The sequence below is a fragment of the Dendrobium catenatum genome, unplaced genomic scaffold (assembly GCF_001605985.2).
Source record: "Dendrobium catenatum unplaced genomic scaffold, ASM160598v2 fragScaff_scaffold_9, whole genome shotgun sequence".
Taxonomy (NCBI): Eukaryota; Viridiplantae; Streptophyta; class Magnoliopsida; order Asparagales; family Orchidaceae; genus Dendrobium; species Dendrobium catenatum.
This window is the reverse complement of record NW_021318471.1, coordinates 569057-588968: the sequence shown is the minus strand read 5'-3', so window position 1 is coordinate 588968 and position 19912 is coordinate 569057. Positions and strand designations below refer to the sequence as shown.

Below are 19912 nucleotides of genomic sequence, written 5' to 3'. Positions count from 1 at the left end.
TTTTTTTAAACATAAAAAGTACAAAAGTAACCATCAATAAATAATTATATTCAAGATTTATAACATTTATCTTTTTAGGCTTCATTTGAGATAGCTTTTTTGTTCTTTCTTAAAACAATTTTTTAATACGAAAAATTTTTAACCTAAAAATTTTTATATTAAAATACTACTTTAAAAAATAATAAAAAAAATTATCCCAAATAAAACCATAATCTCCAACATCTTCCCTTATTGTACAATACTGCTGAAATAAATATCCATTTCAAACACAACTTTAAATCCAAAATTATATCCACATCCATCAAGATTATTGGACTCTTATATAAGAATATGTTGGACAATCAAATATGCTACAAGGTAAAGATATAGACTCGTTTGGGCCAACTTTCGTGCTGCTTTTAAAAACAATTTTTTAGTACAAAAATTTTAATTTTTATACTGAAAACTTATTTTAAGATGCAGTAAGAAAGCTGTCCCAACAAGGCCATAAACAAGATGACTGAGCTATAATTAAGGAAACAGCCATGCCATCATTTACAAGCTGCATTTAACTAATTACAACAGCACAAATAAGGAATGAACACACCTTTGAAAAAAAACCTTCTCACTCCGCTTTAAGCTTTTGCTGGCTCTCTTTAGGCCCGCAAAACAATCTGAATGAGCAAAGAGCCAGGATTGTAGCCTGGATGGGTGCAAGCCAATATACTAAAATATGCTCCAGAGTTATGTGATCCCCTCGAGCATAAGCCCAGGCGAAGGCCTGCCAAAGAAGTTAGTTATCAGATTGCTCCCCTAAAAAAATGACATTTTTGAAGGTATTATGGTGGAAACGGTAGAAACAGTAGGTGCCATCTAGCTTAACTGGGCAAATATTTTAGAAATTATTGCTGAATCTGGTCTGTATTAAATTTAGCTTGGGACGCACAAAGTCCCATCCCAAAAAAGGGCAAATGAAAGATGTTCTTAGAAATATTGAAAATTGAAGACCTAATTTCAGTAGATGCCGATGTTATTTAGGTTTTGTTTGAGACGATTTTTTTACCGCTTCTTAAAGCAGCTTTGTAGTACAAAAATTAAAAATTTCTATTAAAAAACAACTTTAAGAAGCAGTAAGAAAACCATCCCAAACGAAACCTTAGAGTGTTATGGAAACCATCAATAATATCAATCACACACAGTCTATCTGAGATTTAATTTATGAATCCTCCTGCATTTCCATCCATGCATGCTGAGTGAAACATGAGAGTTTTTTTTTTCCCTGCAGTTTCATGCCATATTACATGTAGCCTATTTTCCTTTCAAAATCCTTTTCACATTAATACCATTTAACTGTCTATGTTGTGCATCTTTTATTTTCTATTATGTCTGAGCATATACGTGAAAAGGTTGGAGTAGCTCCAGTAGAAGATAAGATTAGAGAGAGTCGCCTTAGATGGTTTGGTCACATAAAACGGCGGCCTTCCGATGACCCGGTTAGGAGAGTAGAGGTATTAGATTTGACTTATGTTAAGAAAGGTAGGGGTAGACCTAAAAAGTCTTGGTTAGAAAATATTAGGAATGACCTTTCTTTATTAGATTTAAACGAGAATTTGACTTTTAATAGGACACAATGGAAAAAAAGGATTCATGTAGCCGACCCCATGTAGTGGGATAAAAGCTTGATGTTGTTGTTGTTGTTGTTATGTCTGAGCAATTTAACTCATAGTATTAACTACCTTATCTTCAATAACCACTATTTTCATATTTCTAATCTAATCATTTTATATTCACTCCCTCCTAATTTTGACATAAATTCATCAGAATATTTATTTATATCATAATTAATTTGGTTATAGTGATGCTTTATTACCCAAAACCCAAACTAGCTTTAAATATTTATGATATCTTTTTTACCAATATAGTACTCAAAAAGCACTCAAGCGGTTTGCCTACCAACTTTAACTTCAAAAAATTACCTTCTCAATTATATCTTCATTATTTCATTCTCATATTCACTAACTTAAATGATTTCTAAAAAGTTTAGTTTCTTCTCAATTTCATAAAAATTGATGACCATGTTTCAAGATCAATAAAGAACATAGGAAGATCCTAATGATAGGACATTTGTGAGGAAGGTCTCCAGCAATTTTAGTGAGGCTATTCTTCTCTTCGGTTTTGTAGCATGATCATATAACATACTCATCCATACGGGCGTTTGGCCTTCGGTCCTATAATGCAGTGGATCCTTCACCTGGTTCTTGCAACACCTATCCCTATTGCTCAATTCTTATGCTATGACTTCTAGTGAGGTTTTGTGACTTGGTTATGTGTTCGAATCTTACTCTTATAACACCTAAGTGGTTCTTGCAACTCGATTTTTCTTGTTTTGCCATGCAATTTCTTTTGAATTTTATTATTATGTGTGATCTTATTCAATTTTGGGAATTGCTCAAATATTAGGGTTAAGATGTTTAAAATTATTTAATTTTGGATTCAATAAATTCATGATTTCAACTTCAATCTCGTGCATGTTGTGTTTGTTATTTCTTCCAATGTGGAACAAACGGGGCTACTTAATTCTAAGAGAAGTCATGTCCTTCTACCAGAATGAGGAACGAATTTTCTTCAATTTAGCAAACTATTTCCTTGATCTAGTTTTTCATAAAAATAATATTAATAGTTTGCTAGAGTTCATTAATACAACTGAAATCTTAATTGAGGTGAAAAGTTTTTCATCATATGTTCCCTTACAATCACCTATGACTTCAACATATAACATCATTTTGATTCAAATGGAATATCCAATCCTAAATATCTCTATTATTTATTAATACTTGAACCAAATTATTTCTTCAAACTTGGAATCCTCTAAATATTTAAGATTTAACAAAATAGATTTTTAACCAAATATTTCAATTGTCTAAATATCCACTGAAAATGTTATTATAAATATACAATTAAGATATAGTATAGATTGGGATCTAAAATTTTATATCTATGCAGCATGCTCCATTCTAGCTAAATATCACTTTTTTAATGATGAAACAATAGAATACTTCACATTTTCCTAATTTTCTTTATTAAATGGATTTTTCTTAAATTTGGATTTCTCAATATTGCATTTTAATATTTCTTTGATGTCTTTTACTTTAATTACAATCATACTATCTTCACTTAAATACATCTAACTTGATCAAAGTTTTTATTGAGATTTATAAGTATCACAAATTGGAAATGTCAAGTAAATAATTATACTAGCAAGATGTATTATTTATTAGCTATTTAATTTTGCAATTTATAATTTATTTAATATGGGATATGCTTTTGATGATGAGAACTAAGTGTGTTCTCTTTCTTTATTTATAATATTCTTGGTTAGGATACTTGTTGAAGGATCATGTGACCCACTAGTCAACCAATCTTGATAAGCATCCTAGAGCCATGAATTAAAAGTTCTAATCATTAGAATAATCCTCTTATGATCGTTAGATTGCAATTTGTGTCTCCACTTCACCAACTAACCATTAACCCCAAATGGTGACTTTTTTTTTCAAATAGCTTTGATTTATTTCTATTATAAAACTTTTATAGAAGTCTTTATGTACTTCCACATTATTTACATAATCAAACAATAAAATTCAAAATAATTTTTTCTACTTTTCTACATGGAATTAGATAAAGATTTGGGTCCCCTTCTTCCGACTTTTGTTCTCCATCCTTCTTGTTGAGATTCTTCATATCTTTATTATGTCGGATTTCTTTAATTTCCTTCCAAGAAGTCAATCATCATGAATGATAAAAATCAAACTAAGGGAATGATCTAGGAGCTACAAGCCTTATCAGATAAATGAGAGAAACGATATGAAGTGATCCCAAATTGTTAATATATTTCTGAAAGAAGGGGAAAGATCCAGCATTTTATGGATCCTCCTTCGAATCTAAGGACCCAAAGTTATATTTTGGGATAAAGCATATTTCATTGTGAAATAAAAGATACTTAAAATCAGTGGGCTATATATGTTCTACTCTAACGCAAAAAATGTTTGGGACATCGTCAAATAAATGTACTCAAAGTGAAAGATGATGCCCTCATCTACAAAAATAAAATTAAAATTTCTACAAATAAATAAGGTAACCTTCCTGTTATTGGATGCTTTAATGCAATGAAGGTTAATTGGATTGAATACAGTTATTACAAAGATCTCAAGATGACATGTTGCGACAATGCGACAAATCTCATGACATGTTGCGACAATGCGACTTACTAATGACTTTAATCAGTTCGTCTACAAATTTTAAATAGAGAAAATCTAACATCATTAAATGAGATTTTTTTTTTCATACGAGCCGAAGAAAAAATGAGGTTATAAAGGTTTCACCAAAAAGAGAAGTGTTGTCATGTGGAATTAGAATGGCTCAATCCAGATGAAATTGAGAAACTCAAGAACTTCCTTAACAATGAAAAAAAAAAACCATCTAGATCATTCTCTATATCTCAAAATAGTATAATTTCTAACTCTTGGGTTTTCAATGTTATAAATAATTTCCCTCACACCTAGATCCTAGATTCAGAAGCCACTAATCATATAATTAATCTTGTCAACTTTTTCAGACCAATAAATCCTATCCCAATAATAGAAAATTAAAAGCTACTGATGATTCTCTAATATATGTTGTATATCAAGAAAATGTATTAAGTTTCTCTACATTTACCCCCAAGAATATATGTTTCTTATGTTGCAATAAATCTTGTATCAATTCATAAAATTATTAATAGCTACAACAGCAAATTAATTTCTTTGGTTAATTATTGTATATTTCAATAGCTCACTATGGAAGACAACTGGGCAAGCTAGAGAAAAGAATAGGATATAACTCTTTGAAGATATAAACCACTTGGCATGTTTCTTCATTTCCACCCCCAATATAGAAGCCATTTAGGAACATTATTATATGCTAAAGCATCCATCTTTTAAAACCCTACAATATATGTTTCATTCTCTTTTAGTAAAAGTTAACATAAAATTTTCATTGTTATACTTGTTAAATCATTAAACATCATCTTGTGATTTTCTTGAAAATAATTCTAGATCTTCTACTCAATTTTTAATTGTTCACTCCAACATTTGCAAACTTTCCACAATCTCAATATTTTTTAGTTAAAAAACTTACCATCTTTATTAATGCTTATACTTGAATGATATGAGTATATCTTATCAAATAAAAATCTAATGTCAACATTATTCTTCTCATTTTTACTCTCACAATAGAAATATATGTACATGCTAACACCAAAATATTTTAGACAAATAATGCTCATGATTACTTTAATCACGCATAACAACCAATTCCCCAATCATAATACTTCCCAACAAAATAGAGTGGCAGAAAAATAAAATCATCTTATGGAAGTCACTAAGACTTTGTTACGCATACGTACAGGAGGCGGACTGGAGTGGCAGAAAAATAAAATCATCTTATGGAAGTCACTAAGACTTTGTTACGCATACGTACAGGAGGCGGAACCAGTCCGCCTCCTCACCTTTGTTATGCCAAACGGATGGTTCCCACCCCATCTAATTAAATTCAAATTGAATAGAGGGGGGCGGCTAGGCTTTTGGGAGGAAAATTAGATTAGGAAAGTTTTGATATTAAAGTGAATGAGGGAATTAGGGAGGAGGATGTGTTTTGTTTGATTGCAAATTAGGGTTTCTTGGTTTTGGGCTCTAGACTCTCTGGTCTAGAGATTTGGGAGAGACGATCCTCCTCTCGAATTGAGGATCATTTGTATCTTGTTCCCGTGTTTGTTTGGCTTTGTTTCTCTTATTGCAATCCATCGTTTTGGGGCTGATTTCCGCCTAGATTTTGCTTTATTCTCGTTGTTTTCTCTAATTAGTGATAGGCTTGCTTGCAAACTCAAGCATTTCCCTTAGGGTTACTTGCGAACTCAAGTATTTCCTATCAGACTTTTCTCCTTCATAATTACATGTTAAAGATTTTTTAAGAGAATGAGTCATAATTACAATATATCTAATCAATAGAATACCCTTAAAAGTGATTAACCCCAAAAACTTCGTAAACTATTTGGTTGAATTTTCAGCAAAAAATAATTCTCTCAAAAATTTCTCCAAAAATCTTTAAGTATATTGCTTATGTCCACATTCGCAAATAATAGAAAGGTAAACTTAATCCTAAAGCTCTCAAATATATCTTTTCTTGAATATTTATTCACTAAAAGGGACATAAGTATTATCATCCCATCATAAAAAAAAATTGTTACTGCAAAAGATATCACCTTTCATTGAGAAGTAACATTTTTCAATCAAACTCATCTTCAAAAGGAAACTCTCAATTGAAAAATAAATTGGATAACACATCTATCTTTTATCTTGACATTCCTAAAATACAAACAGCAAAAAATTCAAACATTATACCCATCAAATTCATACAAGATGGAAATATGCTTAGTCAAAATTCTCCAGCACGCTCAAGGTACAAAACCATTATCAAATAATAATGATCAACACATCACTGCCTATACTCATATGTATCTCAATCCCAGCACACATATTTTCAAAAAATCTCCCTAACCAAATATCCATTTACAAGAATTGAAAGAATGTCATAAGAGAAGAGATGTTCTGAAAAAAAAAAAAAACACACACTTGAAAAATCATTGAACTATCAACAGAGGAGAAAATGTTAGCATACAAATAGATTTTTTTTTATAAAATATAGAGTACATGAAAGCCTAGAACAATTTTAAACAAGATTGGTAGCCAAAAAGTATACTCAATCCTATGAAATTGACTGCCAAGAAATTTTTAATTTTGTTACAAAATGAATATAACATGCATCTTAATTTTTTTTACAACCAATCATAGGTCTAAGCAATAGTATGATGTAAAGGATGTTTTCCTATATGAGGATGTTGAAGAAAAAAGTCTCTAGAGATCCCCCGCCTAGATTTGATAGTTCTATCATAGAGAACGAAAGCATGTAAATTAAAAATGGCTCTATATGGCCTTACATAAGTTTTGAGAAAATGATTTGACATGTTCACAAAAAACCATGAATAAAGTTAGATATAAAAAGCCAATGAAATATTACTCTCTTCATAAAAACTCCACTATTAATAAAATCTCAATTATCAATGTATATAGTGACAATAAAATTATCATAGGTGATGATAAAAGAGATAGTGTCCCTGAAAAAACATTGCTAAAAACTTTGAGATCAAAGAGTTTGGCAAACTCAGATATTTCTGAGGAATAGAAATAGCTCAATCAGAATAATGAATATTTCCCTTATGGCCCTTAGATTGCAATCCGTGTGCCTCATCTTTCTCTTATATCTATCGGTCCCTCTTCAAGACTTTCTTTTCTTTTTTGTAAATAGCTTTTACTTATTTCTATAATAAGACTTTTGGAGAAATTTGTATACACTTCAATACTTTGTACAGAGTCAAGCAATAAATTTAATTTAGTTTGTTATTTTTTTCTACTTTTTTACTTTACTACAATAACCTATTGTCTTGTTCGATTCAAGTGATTGGTTCATTGGTAATAAAGCTAGCTCAATTGGCGGATTTGGTGTTTCTATTTTGGAAGGAAGTTATCAACCTGTTTTTATTCAAATTCGATACAAATAAAATTTAATTACAAAAAAATTCAATTGCTCGTTGATTTTTAGTGGTTCAAAAGTTTTAAGATTTCTTTGGATTTATTAAATCACTGCATTATCCTTTGAGTTCCAATTCTCATATTTTTTAGTTAGCACCCATACGTATTTAGTGGTTTTTGATATATGAGTCCTTTTTTTTCCTTTTTTTTTGTGAGATCTACATCCATTGCATCATTCTAATTTCATTAGAAAATCTAAAGCATAAATAGTCCTTCATCACTTTATAGCTCCTTTCTCTTGACTTGACTATTTTATATATTTGTTTCTTTCCATTCCTAATGCTGATGCCAATATAAATCGTTAAAATTCTATCTTTAACTATACTAGTAATAATCTTTTGAAAACTTCTAGCTTCCTTATAATAATTGTAAATCCATAGAATATCCTTTCTTTCGTTCTTTGCAAGTGTGTTTCATGGCTTTTACAATCTTTTGAACTCTCTTATGCCACAACTAAATAACCGTATTTATGTAATATCCATTTCTAAATTCTGTTAAAACTTGTGCGTTTACCCCACATAAGATTATGCTCAACATTCAAGTTTTAATTTAGCTCTCTGAATCCAACTTGAAATGCTAAAAATTTCTCATCTTTTAATTTGCACACTCCTATTTTTATAAAAAAACTATGACATTTAGAATACATACATGAGAAACATTAACATTTATGATATTATGAATAATCACTATCTTCATTTAACTGATATTTAATTAAAAAAGGGAGACGAGAAATAAGAACAATAGAATCTTGAAAAAAAAATTTATTAGAACAGAATTTTGGACAAGATTGAATAGAGATAGCCAACCATTTTGTAGCTAAAGCAGTGTCCGTGCTGTGCCTTGCATGTTAACAAAATGACGAAAAAGGTTAGGGCCCGTTTGATTGTTGGAAGTTAGAAAACATGGTATGAAAAATTATAAATTTATTAGAGTCTATGAAAGGTGAGTATCCAAATGTTGACAAGAAAAACTTTTAGGATGGTTCGTGCCCCACACTTGCCGATTGCATTTTAATTAGTGAGTTCAAAAAGGGCAAAAGAAAAGACAAGATAAAAATTTTAATTTTAAAATTAATGGAGAAAAGTAAATAATCCTTGAAAATTTTAGAATACTTACAGAGGCAGGATTCATTATTCCTCCAGTTAGGTCAGAACCCAAAACATGAAGGCTCAATTTTGCAATAGATGAAATCCATGTTTTCATAAAAAAGCTTTTAGGATCTTTCTTCTTCAACCCAAGAGAAACCATAACGATCATGAATGTGAGAACTCCTTCCGTTAATGCCCCATGATGAATATTGACATTCATGCGAGCTCCATGCCCTACTATAGGGAAAACTTCTTTAACTAACTTCACCCCTGCAACTGATCCAACTATCTGCAACACAGGAGAAATGTTATAAGCAAACAAAAAATCTAGCCTAGATGCATAAACGTGAAAAGAAAAAGCTTCTTTTATCGTCCAGATGCTAACACTTGTACCTGACTATAAAAATGTTGTAACCAACTAAAATAACGTAAGGAGGAATAAGTTTAACATGAGTAGTACACAATGAGGGGAGAAGATTATGTGAAGGTCTGGGTTTTTAGTATAGTATGCCTATGAAGAGAATATATTGAAAAATTTGTAATATTTTCTAATTAACATTACTGACTTGTATTAAAATATATGTTTTTTTTGTTAAAATAGAGATTTAATGACATGTTTAAAAGTAAATGATTCGTATTGCTGAAAAACCCACTTTGCACTTGCTCTTTCTCTCATTAATGTTTTATTCAAGGTTTTCAAAAACTTAAGTCTCACGCTCTTTTTCTAAAAACCTTTCTTTACCTATCATTAAATTCTTCTTAAATCTATCACTACTCTCTCCATAAATCATTTTTAATTCTGTTACAGAAACAAATATACTATCTCCATCTTTGACTTTCTTCTCCATCAATGTCAACCTGACCGCTCAAAGAAATTGAAAAATTCTATAATTTTTTTTTCTTTTGGAAAAGTTTCTCATTTTGAAGCAGATTGATGGCTTTACTTCAGAACAAGAACTTAAATCAACAACAAAATTAATTTGTTATCATGAGAAGCCATTGTCGAAGGATGCCTGCTTGCCAACTAACGTTAACAAGCATTACATCTTCCGCACCATCTGAAATCTTCAAATAGTCCTATTCTAACAAACAAATTGTTTCTAATCAACTCGTTTAAACAAGTCAAATATTTAATGTTAATGTATTTTTAGGAAGTTGCACAGAGTAAATCATATTTTAATTATTCATTGATATTTTTGCTCATTTATTTTAGTAATAGGTTATAGATAAGTATTGTAAGTTGCTACAACCCACGGATTCCCTTGCCCAGTTGCCTAACACCTATTCAGGGAGCTTTCATTTTGGCTTCATCCAGCTCACTGATCCAAAACACTGTTTTTTCTGACTTAGTGTAACTTCATCAAACTCATAAATCCAATTCGCTATTCTTTCCTTTTTTTTGCACATCAACAACAACATCAAGCCTTTATCCCACTACGTGGGGTCGGCTACATGAATCCTTTGTCTCCATTGTGTCATGTTAAGAGTCAAATTCTGATTTAAATCTAATAAAGAAAGATCATTTCTAATATTTTCTAACCAAAATCTTTTTAGGTCTACCTCTACCTTTTTTAACATAAGTCAAATCTAATTCATCTACTCTCCTAACCAGGTCATCGACAAGCAGCCATTTTATGTGACCAAACCATCTAAAGTGTTTGTCTCTAATCTTATCTTCAACGGGAGCTACTCAAACCTTTTCACGTATACGTTCATTTCATATGCTATATCTAAGAGTAAAGTCAGTCATCCATCCGAGCATCCTCATCTTTGCAACACTTTACTTAATATTATGCTTCTCTTTTAATAGCCAACATTCTACGCCATAAATCATTGCAGGTCTCACCACCATCTTATAAAATTTTCCCTTAAATTTGAGGGGGACTTTTCTATCACACAATAAGCCCGATGCATTCCTCCACTTCAACCATCCAACTTGAATTCTACTAATAATATCCTCATCTATTTCACCATCACTCTAAACAATAGACCCAATATATTTAAAACGTGTACTTTTATTAAAGACTTGATTGCACAAAATCACAATCCCCCCACTAGATCTATTATTACTAAAATTACACTCCATATATTTAAAATGAAAACCTATAGACTCTAAGGTTGACCTTCATAATTCAATTTTACCTTCAACTCCCTCTCTAGTCTTATCAATAAGAAGAATATCATCAGCAAAAAGCATACACCAGGGTACAACCTCTTGCAAATGTCTAGTAAGAGCACTCATGACTAAAGCAAAAAGATATGAGCTTAAGGTTGATCCTTGATGTAATCCAATTGAAATACGAAAATACTTGATCAAACCACATTGTGTTTGAATGCAAGTAACAGCTCGTGCATACATATTATTAATGACTTGAATATAAGTATTATTAACGTCTTTCTTTTCTAGAACTTTCTGATAGACCAGCTGATTTGATGGGGAGGGAATTAGGAAATTTTCTAATTAAGTAGAAACTATTTAGGAAGGTTCTTAATCAAATGGGAATTGTTTAGGAAATTTTTTAATTACATTTGGAAGGGGATTATTTAGGGCAAGATATCTAATTTGAATTCAAAATCTAAGAGGAAATTATTTAGGGAAAGGAGGAATTAAAGGTGATTGTTTAGGAAAGTTATAGTTACAATTGGAAGAGAATTAATTATGGAAATAAATCCAATTTGAATTCAAATATGAGAGGGATTTATATAGGGAAAAGAGGCTGATTTGGGAGGGAATTATGGGAGCCTATTTAAGGCTAACTATAGGGTGATTTCATATTATGTTTGGAGTTTGCTGAAATTTGGGCTCTAACCGAAAGCTAGGGATTTGGGAGAGCCAGATCTTCCTCTTGAATTGAAGATCCAATTGTATATTGCTATTTTCTTAGATATCTTGTAATAAAAATAGTTTTGGTGTGTTTTTCTTCCTAATTTCTTATTGGCATTCACTGATTTCGAGGAAAAGTGCATCCACCTCATGATAAATTGGTATTATAGCACAATCCTTGTACATATGGCACGAAGAAAGGTATAAATGTTAGAAAGGGAGATCAGACAATTGAAATCTGATTTTATAAAGATTTCAGGTTTCGAAAAGCTATGTTCAGTCATCCATTAGAAGATCGATGAGAAATTTGTCAGCATGGAGGAGGTGATAAAGAAGCTTCTTAAGAGCCAAACCAAACCGACAACATCAGAGGTGAGAGCATTGTTGCCTGAACAAGAAAAGGGGAGAAACCCTAATATAGGGATAATAAGGGAGAATCGGGAGGTGAAAATTTTTGGGGAAGATGTTGATCTCCCATTTTCCAGCTCTGATACCATGTAAGAGTTTGAGAGAGCGAGAGAGAACGAGAACAGAGGAATAGAAGGAAAATATAATACTGTCTTATTATCTCAATAGTTGTTACAGAGTATATATAGAAGTAGAGGGATACAAGAGTAAATACAAGCTGGTGTAGTATAAGCTAAATAGTAACGACTGCTCACAGAGATGCCATCTTTGGAATCACTTTGAAGGAGGGGATATGGTGGAGTAAGATTTTTGGTAGAACTGCAGAGTTTGGACGAAAAAGAAGATGGAAAAAAGATAGAAGCATCAGACATTATCCAGTCACTCTACAAGAATATCAAGAAGTGTTCAAGCTAATTCATGGGTTGCTTCCTCCGCGGGAACACAAGCATGTTATCTTTCGGAAGGACAGAGTCTGACATATCAGTGTTCGTCTGTACCATTCTCCCCAACTCCAGGAGGATGAGATGGAGAGATTGATCAAGGAGATACTAGAGGCATGAATCACTCGATCTAATGACAATCCATTTTTCAGTGTAATGCTATTAGTCCAGTGCTTCAACAGCAGTTTCCTTTGTTCCACCTTGAGGACATTGTGGCACTTTGGAAGGGGAGTATTGATAGACCGGCTGATTTGATTGGGAGGGAATTAGGAAGTTTTCTAATTAAGTGGGAACTATTTAGGAATGTTCTTAATCAAAGGGGAATTGCTTAGAAAAATTTTAATTACATTTGGGAGGGAGTTATTTAGGGCAAGAGATCTAATTTGAATTCAAAATCTAAGAGGAAATTATTTAGGAAAAATGAGGGATTAAGGGTGATTGTTTAGGAAAGTTTTAATTACAATTGGGAGGGAATTAATTATGGAAATAAATCTAATTTGAATTCAAATTTAAGAGGGATTTATATAGGGAAAAGTGGCTGATTTGAGGAACTATGGGAGCCTATTTAAGGCTAACTATAGGGTGATTTCATATTATGTTTGGAGTTTGCTGAAATTAGAATTTCTTAGGTTATTTAGGCTCTAGCCGGAAGCTAGGGATTTTGGAGAGCCGGATCTTCTTCTCGAATTGAAGATCTAATTGTACCTTGCTATTTTCTTTCATATATGTTGTAATAAAAATAGTTTTGGTGTGTTTTTCTTCTTAATTTCTTATTGTCATTCGCTGATTTCAAGGAAAAGTGCATCCACATCATATCACTCTCCATAAGCATTTCTCCTGGAACATTACCATGTGCTTTCTCTAAATTAATAAATATCATATGCAGATCTTCCTTATTCTCTCTATACTTCTCCACCAAACCTCTCAATCTCAATAAAAGTAGCTTAAATAGTAGACCCTACCCCGCATAATTCTAAATTGATTTTGAGAAACATTAGTATCATGTCGTAACCTATAGTCCATAACTCACTCCCATTTTTTTGTGCATCATTAAATATAATAAAGATTCAAATTAAACATTCGGTTAATGTCTTTATTATTTTTCCTATCTAGTTGTTCCTCTCTTATTTGTCCATCATGGCTGACAACAGAGAGAGCACCATTTCCGAGGTGACATCCATTACTAGTCCATCCATTCTAATCAAAGACAGCACCATATCAAAAACTACTTTTTCATTATCAGCTATGAGCTTATGATGCACACCCAAATAATGTTTGTCCAATGAATGATCTTTTGCAAAACTTCATTCAAAGATCTCAATCAATGATAATGTTTGTCTATGGGAAAAGAAAATATGATTATTTCACAAGAGAGACTCACACACCCAATGAATGAGAACCAAGCTCTAATCATGGAAGATGACAAATAGCATGGTGATGACATGGATAATGAATAACATGATAAATAAAATTGAAAATTAAATTAGCAAAAATTTCATTCACTTCAAAACCACAAAAGAAATTTGGGATGCAATAAAAGAAAGTTTATCCCATGTTGACAATACCTTGATCATATTTGAGATCAAGGGCATTCTCCACAACCTACGTCAAGATGACAACACCTTCATAGTACATTTCAACTCTAACATGTTATTGACAACAACTAAGAGATCTTTAATGAAATAGAATCAAGAGGCTCAAAATATAGTCAACAATATAAGAAGATGGTGGAACAAGAACTAGTGAATAAATCTCTTTGGTAAATAAAAATGTAGAAAATGTTCAGAAAAAAAAATCTTGAGTATGAAGCCTCTAACAAATATTTGTGAACCCTTCTCTGATATTCAAAGAAAAATATATTGAAAAGGGGTGCCCAACCATGCTAAAAATCTTAACGATGACTAATTTAACCATAGGGTGATACACAAAAGAAGACGACCAAACTGTGGTGTGATATCACAGTAAAAATTATGGACACGCAACAATTATTAGAAGATGCATGAAATTTCCCCCAACTACAAAGCAAGTATAACACAAAACCAGATTCATGGCAACACAGTCACCAACAGGACTCCAAAGTCATCTAACCCAAGTCCATTCAACAAATAGCAAATTGAATTCCTTTAAAAATAGCTTCACAAACACCAAAGTCAAAGCAAACCTATTGATTATTGAATCTATGATAATTCCAGCTCCTGTTGTTCATCAAAAAACAACTCTCTAAATGCTCGCATTATTATACCTAGAAATACAAGGTTCTGGGTTGTCGACTCATGTCCTTATTATCACATTGCTGGTGATGCTACAATTTTCCATGGGCATGAAATATGCTTTACAAATCTCACTATTTGAACCACAAATGGATCTCTTTCAACTTTTGTTGAAATTGGGACTTTCAAAGTATATTATTCTTAAATTGGTGCTTAATACTCCAAAATTAGATTACTACGTTCTTTCCATAAAAAAAATTACAAAATCTCATAAAGAACTAGAAAAGAAATATGCTGTTAAAAATGTATATTATTGCTCACTAATATATCATAATTATTTTTAATGTTGATATTTATTTTGATTATTATTAAATTATGTAATAAGACTTGACATTAATATGTTTTGATTGACCAAACCTAAAGCAAAACAAGTAGAAGCTTATAACGATTGGGAATCAAATATTCCCCGGAATTGTATATAAAAAACTAAATATATGATTAACCTAACACATCAAATTAAATTGAATAAACATGTAGCCACCTATGATGCACAGACACGGACACGACGACACAGATACAACACGACAGGAACATGGGAGTACGGGACATGTAAGTTATTGAAAATATAGGACACGAACACGTGTTGGACACGGTATTATAGTTTTTATATTTAAAAAATAGTGTATAAAAATTAAATAAGTATAATTTTAAAAATAATTTGAAAATAATAAGTCATTTAACTAGAATTTGTGCTTAAAAGTGTCGGTGCATCATAGGTAGCCACCAATATGACTTAAACATAATGAAAATTAATTAAAAAAATTAGATTTATACCCATTAATTATATTAAAATAATCTTGTAATATTTATAATTAAATGTAATAATTATTTTAAATATATAAATAACTAACTTAAATGCAATGATTATCTCACTTGATTTAATTAAAATTTAACTAAGAGTTTTTTTTCATTTTACAAAAATTATTAAATAAAACTGGTTCTAAAATCCTCATATAAATTGCAATAAAACAAAAATAGAACATTTAATCTACTTTGCATTTCTAAAATCAGATTTGCGAGCATAAAATTTAAAATGCAACTATATTCTAAGATATATCAAAATCATAATACAACAAGATTTAATTTACAAAAAAAGGTAACAGTTATTAATTTCGGAATAAAACAAGATGATGTTTGTTTAACTCATTTTATCTCCCCAAAACTTCTCTCAAAGTTTTGATGCATTCGGTTGAAATTCAGTGCTTCTTATAGCACCGAAAGGAATCAATGAGTTAATCAATGAGTTAATCTGCAATCAATGAGTTAATCTGCAAACAGCTTGTGTGATTAGCGGGAATCGGGGCATGCGGTGTCGGGGGACTACACAAAGCACAATTCGGTTTTCTCAAAAAACCAAAACTACTTCTACGTTTTCTTGAGAAAACACAAAGTGATTTTGGTTTTCTTAGTAAAACCTTAGAACGTTTTGCACTTTCTGCCTTCAACCTGAACCCAAAATCGATATGCATTTTTATCCTTTTAAATTTTATTTTATATTACATTTCTTATACTAATTTACGCATAAACGGTGATCCATTTAAAAATTTCACCGCATCTCAAGTCCCTTTTTTGTAATTTTACTATTTCTTTACTAAATAATTAATATTATATTAAAAACAAATTTAAAAATTAGGTTTTGAATAGAAAACTCAAATGAAATTTTGGTTTTCTAACAAAACAGAATTTTGATTTGCTTTTTCTCAAGAAAACGTAAAAAAAATCGGTTTTCTTAGAAAGCCATGTTTCACATTGTATTTTCTGAAAAAAAATGAAATATAATTTTTGGTTTCTGATCCTTTTAAAAGTTCTACTCACCCACGTTCCTTCTCCTTAATAACACGGTTAAACTGACCTTTTAAAAAAATTTCCTATTCAAAACTTGATTGGTGGCCAAGGACTTCAGATATTCATATAGAATAAACTAACGACATCTCAAGAAAACGTAAAAAAAAAAATCGGTTTTCTTAGAAAGCCATATTTCACATTGTGTTTTCTGAAAAAAAAATGAAATATAATTTTTGGTTTCTGATCCTTTTAAAAGTTCTACTCACCCACGTTCCTTCTCCTTAATAACACGGTTAAACTGACCTTTTAAAAAAATTTCCTATTCAAAACTTGATTGGTGGCCAAGGACTTCAGATATTCATATAGAATAAACTAACGACAAATTTACCTCGTTTACTAGATTTAACCCCATTCATGTACTTAAGTCTCTTTCAATAAACTAAGAATTAGGATTAAAGATTTGGGACAATTATGGTATTTTCTTGGCATATAAATTGACTGATTAAGGGATGACATATTTTTATCTCAGCTAAAAAATGTTCATGATCTCCTTAAAAAAATCTAAGATGATGGGATGTAAACCAATGGACACACATATGAACCCAAATTTAAGATGAGTAATGAGGATGGATTCTAGTAATAAAGGAAGATATCAAGGACATGAGAGAAAATCGATTTATCTGGCGTCTAACAAACTGTATATTTACTTAAAAGTTAGCATGGCTGGCAGATTCATAAATAATCCCACAAAAATGCAAATAGGGTTGCTTTTTGAATCCTTTGATAGCTAAAGAAAAATAGTGAAAAAGAAAAATATTTTTGAAAAAATATCACAAGAGATATGGAAGCATTCACTGATGTAAATTGGGGAATTTTTATCATTGGTTGGAGATCAACTACTAGATATTGCACCTATATACAAAGGAACTCAATCACATCAAGAAGAAGAAACAAATGTTTCTAGTGCTAAAGAAAAACTCATGGTGATGTCTCATAATATCTGTGAAGGAACATGAACGTAGGGAATGCTATAAAAATTACAAAGACCAACACTGCAAAGAAGAATTTGACTTTTAACATGACACAATGGAGAAAAAGGATTCATGTAGTTGACCCCATGTAGTGGTACAAAGAATTGATGTTGTTGTTGTATCAACACTGCAAAGAACTTGGTCCTTTATGATCAGACCAAACATATAGAGGTTTATCACAATTTCATCAAGAAAAAAATTGTTGAAATACAATCCAAATTGTTTACACTCCCTGAAATCCTCAAACAACTGATATTCTCATTAAGACCGTTTACTATATCAGCTTCTAGAGTTCAATCTCCAATTTAGGTATGTTTGATATCTACTACCCAACTTGAGTATAAAAATTGGACTGATAGTCAAATGAATGGATTCCCCAATCTTTTCACCAACACTTGTCCAAAGAGCTTCCAATTTTGCTTCATTTAGCTCACTGATCCAAGGCATTTTTTCTTTCCTTCATCGTGTATCATTAAATATAAGAAAGATCTGACTTTAAATATATCAATCCTGCGTTATTCTTTTTCCTATCAGACCATTGCTATTTACGAAAGTGTTTATTTGTTATCCATGGGAAAATCACAAATCAACTCCCCTTGTGTTCTATTTAAACCCAGCTTGAACTCCAAAATTGGTACAAAACTAAATCAATAAAATCTCCTATTTATTTCTCCGATAAATTTACAAAATAAAGTTTTTTTTTTTTGTTAATGAACAATTACAACCTGAGTAGAGTAACAATCAACAGGATATTACAAGGTCTTCAAACAAATACAAAGTTGAGGTTAATTTGCATAACGTTTCCATAAATTTTGGTCAAGTTCCGAAAATATTGGGCTATCAACTAAAAGATTGTGTTATAGTTTCTACTTCCAATAAATAATTACAGAAAAAAATATCTTAATGATTATTATTTTGCACCACTAACTCGGAGTCTTGGCTTTATCAATGCATTAACAGTTTCGGGTCATAAAAACAATCTCCTTTTAAATGCATTTGTAAAATTGTGTACATCAACCCTTCAGTCTAATGTGAGAACTTATGTTTAAATTACCAAAAGCAGTAAATTTCTGACATTGTTTAGTAGTCATAGTTTATTAGAAAAATATTAACACCCTATCCCAAAGTCATGTCAAAAAGAACTACATAGCCTCACGCTACGGCGCCTTTCTGATGCCAAGTAAAACAAAAAGCCTTTGCTTGTCCACATTCAGGAAGCCAGAAGCGAGGGAGCTAATCCGCAGTCTGTACAAGTAAAAGCACCACGTAACGCAACTGATGAACATAAGTAATTACCCCATCGATCCAAAAAGATAAATTGAATAATTGCATAACGATAACCGCTAAATCATAAAAATCCTATCCCAACACAACCTTAATCACCAAAGAAGAAGCAATCACCTGCGTTGGAATTCTCCCAAAGGCAGCGAAAAGAAACCCATCAAGATTTCCAGAAAAGGCCGAGGAGAGAACCGTCAGCGGATTATAAGCACCGCCCCTGCTTACGACGGCAAGCCATGCAAAGAAGAACATATAAAAGACCGAGAGAACAACCTTGAGCGTTTCTCCCTCCGGGCTTCGCCCTAATTGCAGGAAAGAGTACACGAAGATTCTGACGAGTGCACCCGACCAAACCCACATGAAAGACATAATAAGGTCCCAGAATAGAAGCCCTACCCGCACCATTTAGCGGGCCAACGGCGGTGGCGACTTCCTCTACCTCCGGTGATCACCGACGGCATCTAGTCCGAATAATACTGAAGTAGGATCCGTTCCTAACCCTCATCGCCACTAACCATTCAGCAGCATTTCGATGGGTTTGGCTTAAAATATCAAATTTCTTATGTTAAATATTTTTTTTAAGATTGTAATAATTAAATTCTAATAATATTTGAATAAGATTCAAATAAAATTTGTTTAAATTTGAGATTATCTATTATAAAAATTATGTTTATGATAAAATATTATTCGAATTATAATCAAATGTTAATCATATTTATTTGAAATTTTTTTATTAGAAAAAATATTTAAATAAAATATTATTATGAAAGTTAAAAAAATTGTTGGATTACAAGTTGGAATACGGTGTATTCAACATTAGACATAATATAGTAAATTCAAATAACATTTATAGCATATATAGCACAACAAATTAAGGTTTCGTTTGGGACAGCTTTCTTACTGCTTTATAAAACATAGTTCTAGTAAAAAAAAATTGAATATGGATTGAATAAGGTCTGAGTATGATAGATATAACGGAGAGCAATCATAGCATATATAGCACAATGTATTCAATTATAACCAAATCAATTAATATTCATAACGCATGAAAATAATAAACATTAAATCATTGTTAGTTCAAAAATTACAATTGAACCAAAGGCTCAAACTCATAGTGTACTAGT

General features: G+C 31.4%; 1 protein-coding gene across 1 annotated transcript; it reads right to left on the bottom strand.

Annotated features, from left to right (window-relative positions):
* Positions 1-233: 233 nt before the first annotated feature.
* On the bottom strand, positions 234-19317 carry LOC110105994 (probable aquaporin SIP2-1). The gene is made up of 3 exons (XM_020835699.2): positions 18909-19317; positions 8778-9038; positions 234-760 (listed from the first exon to the last, which is right to left on the bottom strand). Exons 1-3 carry the CDS (start codon positions 19191-19193, stop codon positions 605-607), a joined length of 702 nt encoding a protein of 233 aa, XP_020691358.1. The 5' UTR covers positions 19194-19317; the 3' UTR covers positions 234-604.
* Positions 19318-19912: the final 595 nt, after the last annotated feature.

Bases quoted from the DNA above. Each gene is read 5' to 3' on its own strand.
- LOC110105994 (XM_020835699.2), bottom strand. From the start codon at position 19,193: ATGGTGCGGGTAGGGCTTCTATTCTGGGACCTTATTATGTCTTTCATG. The intron at 9,039-18,908 runs GTGATTGCTTCT...CCTGTGTTGCAG, and splicing joins TTGGGAGAATTCCAACGCAG to ATAGTTGGATCAGTTGCAGG. The intron at 761-8,777 runs GTAAGTATTCTA...CTTCTTTGGCAG, and splicing joins GAATAATGAATCCTGCCTCT to GCCTTCGCCTGGGCTTATGC.